The sequence below is a fragment of the Egretta garzetta genome, unplaced genomic scaffold (genome assembly GCF_000687185.1).
Source record: "Egretta garzetta isolate BGI_Z169 unplaced genomic scaffold, ASM68718v1 scaffold392, whole genome shotgun sequence".
Taxonomy (NCBI): Eukaryota; Metazoa; Chordata; class Aves; order Pelecaniformes; family Ardeidae; genus Egretta; species Egretta garzetta.
Genome location: NW_009258761.1, coordinates 63,145 through 65,487, shown reverse-complemented (window position 1 = coordinate 65,487; position 2,343 = coordinate 63,145). Strand labels below are relative to the sequence as shown.

The 2,343-nt window shown below is 62.5% G+C and overlaps 1 protein-coding gene across 1 annotated transcript in view; it reads right to left on the bottom strand.

Moving 5' to 3' along the window:
• Nucleotides 1–2: 2 nt before the first annotated feature.
• PDE4C (phosphodiesterase 4C) overlaps nt 3–2,343 on the bottom strand; it is a gene marked incomplete at its 3' end in the record, with an annotated part of 18,279 nt that continues 15,938 nt past the window's right edge. Inside the window, exons 8-15 of the mRNA XM_035889026.1 lie at nt 1,728–1,906; nt 1,546–1,644; nt 1,310–1,474; nt 1,119–1,218; nt 870–1,024; nt 647–769; nt 257–439; nt 3–182 (exon numbers count right to left, since the gene is read on the bottom strand). Of these exons, the coding sequence (XP_035744919.1) occupies nt 3–182; nt 257–439; nt 647–769; nt 870–1,024; nt 1,119–1,218; nt 1,310–1,474; nt 1,546–1,644; nt 1,728–1,906 (1,184 nt within the window). The remainder of the gene's footprint in view (nt 183–256; nt 440–646; nt 770–869; nt 1,025–1,118; nt 1,219–1,309; nt 1,475–1,545; nt 1,645–1,727; nt 1,907–2,343) is intronic.

Below are 2,343 nucleotides of genomic sequence, written 5' to 3'. Positions count from 1 at the left end.
TGGTCGGTGGCAGCAGGGGACACCCCGGGTCCCTCAGGCGGTGGGGATGGGCTGCGTGGGATCATGCTCTGGTACCATTCCCGGTTGTCCTCCAGTGTGTCCAGGATCTCCTGGGCATCAGGGTGCACCAGGTCGGCCCACGTCTCCCACAGTGGGTGGGCAATGAAGTCGATGAAGCCCAGCTGGAGAAAGGCAGAGCTGAGCCCTCAGCCTGTCCCTGTGGCCCCCCCACCCTGCCCCCGCAATGCTGCCCCACCTGGGACTTCTCCACGGAGGCAGTGTGCTTGTCACACATGGGGCTGATCTCCATCCCCTTCTCCCGCTCCCGATCGCCTTGGCGGAAGAACTCCACCATGATGCGGTCAGTCCATTGCCGGTACAGCTCCAGCGGCTTCGTGGGGTTGCTGAGGTCGGCGCAGTGCACCATGTTCTGCAGGACCTGCGGACGCAGCCACGGCATTGCTAACCCAAAGTCCTTTGTCCCTCAGGGCCACCACCCCCCTGTGCCAGGAACCCCCTTAGCCATGGCCAACTGGGGCTGGGAGGGGTGGTGGCACCAAACAGGACAAGCCGGCAGCCCCGGCCAGAGCCAGGACCAATGCCTGCAATGTCAGGAAGCTTTCTCCACCCGTGTCCTTGTGCCCACCTGGATCCGGTCGGAGTAGTTGTCCAGCAGCAGCACCCCCAGGCTGGTCACCTTCTTGGTCTCCACCATGGTTTTCAAATCCGCCAGCAGATTCATGTGCTTGGACATGTCCGTGGCCAGCACCTGGGCAGGGCCAGCCAGGAATGGGGCTCAGCCTGACCCCACCACAAAACCCCCCAGCCCAGACCCCACACCCTAGGGTGGTCCAGGCCCCCCCCCATACCATGTCGATCACCATTTTGCGGAGAGACTGCCTCTGCTTCTTGCTCAGGTTTTGGAAGATGTCACAGTTCTCCTCCTGGAGAAGCTTGAAGCCCACAGCCAGGTGATGATTCTCGAGCACTGAGGCATCGTTGTACATCAGCGCCAGCTCTGAGTCTGCAAGACGGCACCGGTCACCCTGGGGTGGCTCCTGTACGCTGGGATACACACACACCCACCCCCTCAGCTCCATCCTAGCACCCCAGCTCACTGGTGTTGATGAGGAACTGGTTGGAGACACCAGGGTGGTCAACATCATGGATGGCGCTGGCAAAGATGGCAGCCATGATCTCCAAGTCTGTGAAGACAGCCTAAGAATGGTGGGAAAAGGCATTGCAGATGTGTTATAGCCCCACCAGAGACACTTGGTGGCCTCGGTGACCTTGGGTGACCAGGGCTCACCTCCAGAGCGGGCGTGGAGAGGAGGACATGGGTAGACTGAGCCACATCAGCGGCGTGGATGTTGTTGTGGTAGGCCACGTCAGCGTGGTAATGATCCTCCAGCGTCAGCATGTAGGTGATGAAGGTGTTGACGGGGATGCGGAAGGTCTTCATCAGGTCACGCTCCTGCAGGGAGGCAGGAGGTGGCTTGTCCCCATCCGGGCATGGGGATGGGGATGTCCCCTTGGGATGCTCACCTGGAAAATGCTGTACATGATGACCGTCAGCGGGCGGTTGCCCGAGTACTCAGCGACTTTAAAGACGTTGAGGCCCCACTTGTTGGTGTCCTCCAGCTCCTGGGGACGAAAGGGACAGAGGTCCATGCGGGGCCAATGCCAGGGACCCCATGGCCAGCCGGGTCACCCATGTTGGGGCCCACCTTGGCCAGCAGCCCCTCCTGGTCTGTCCGCACCCCGAAGCGGGGGATGCCGGCAGCGGCGAGGCTGGAGCCATGCGTGAGCTTCCTGACGCCGCTGATCTGGGACATGGGACGCTTCCTCCGCTCCTTCTCCTTGTCCTTGGCCAGTGCCGAGGGGATCTCCACCTCATGCTGCTTGTCTGGGTTGGCACGGGGGGCCGTGAGCAGGGGGGGAGCCCAATCCCCCCCCCCTCTGCTCCCCGACATCCCTCCTGGTCATGCCGATGACATCAGCTGGCACAACACCGAGATGCCATGGCAACGGGGGGGGCTGCATGGGGGATGCCCAGCACTTTCCCTCACCCCCCTGCACGGGACAACCCGCCTGCTGTGGGGCCCAGACCCTGCCCTGGACACCCCTCTAACAGCCCCAGTGCACCAGTGTGCACCAGTATACACCAGGATGCACCAGCACTCCCATACAGGTCTAAGGCTGTGACACCCCCAAGGCAGCAAATCCCACGGGGACACCTGGGAAAGCACCCCCACCCCCACCCCACCCCACCCCGCTCCTCCCATTTCATTTCTTTGCAAGAAGCAAGCAGGACTGGCCGCTGGCACCGCCCCCGCTGCTCCC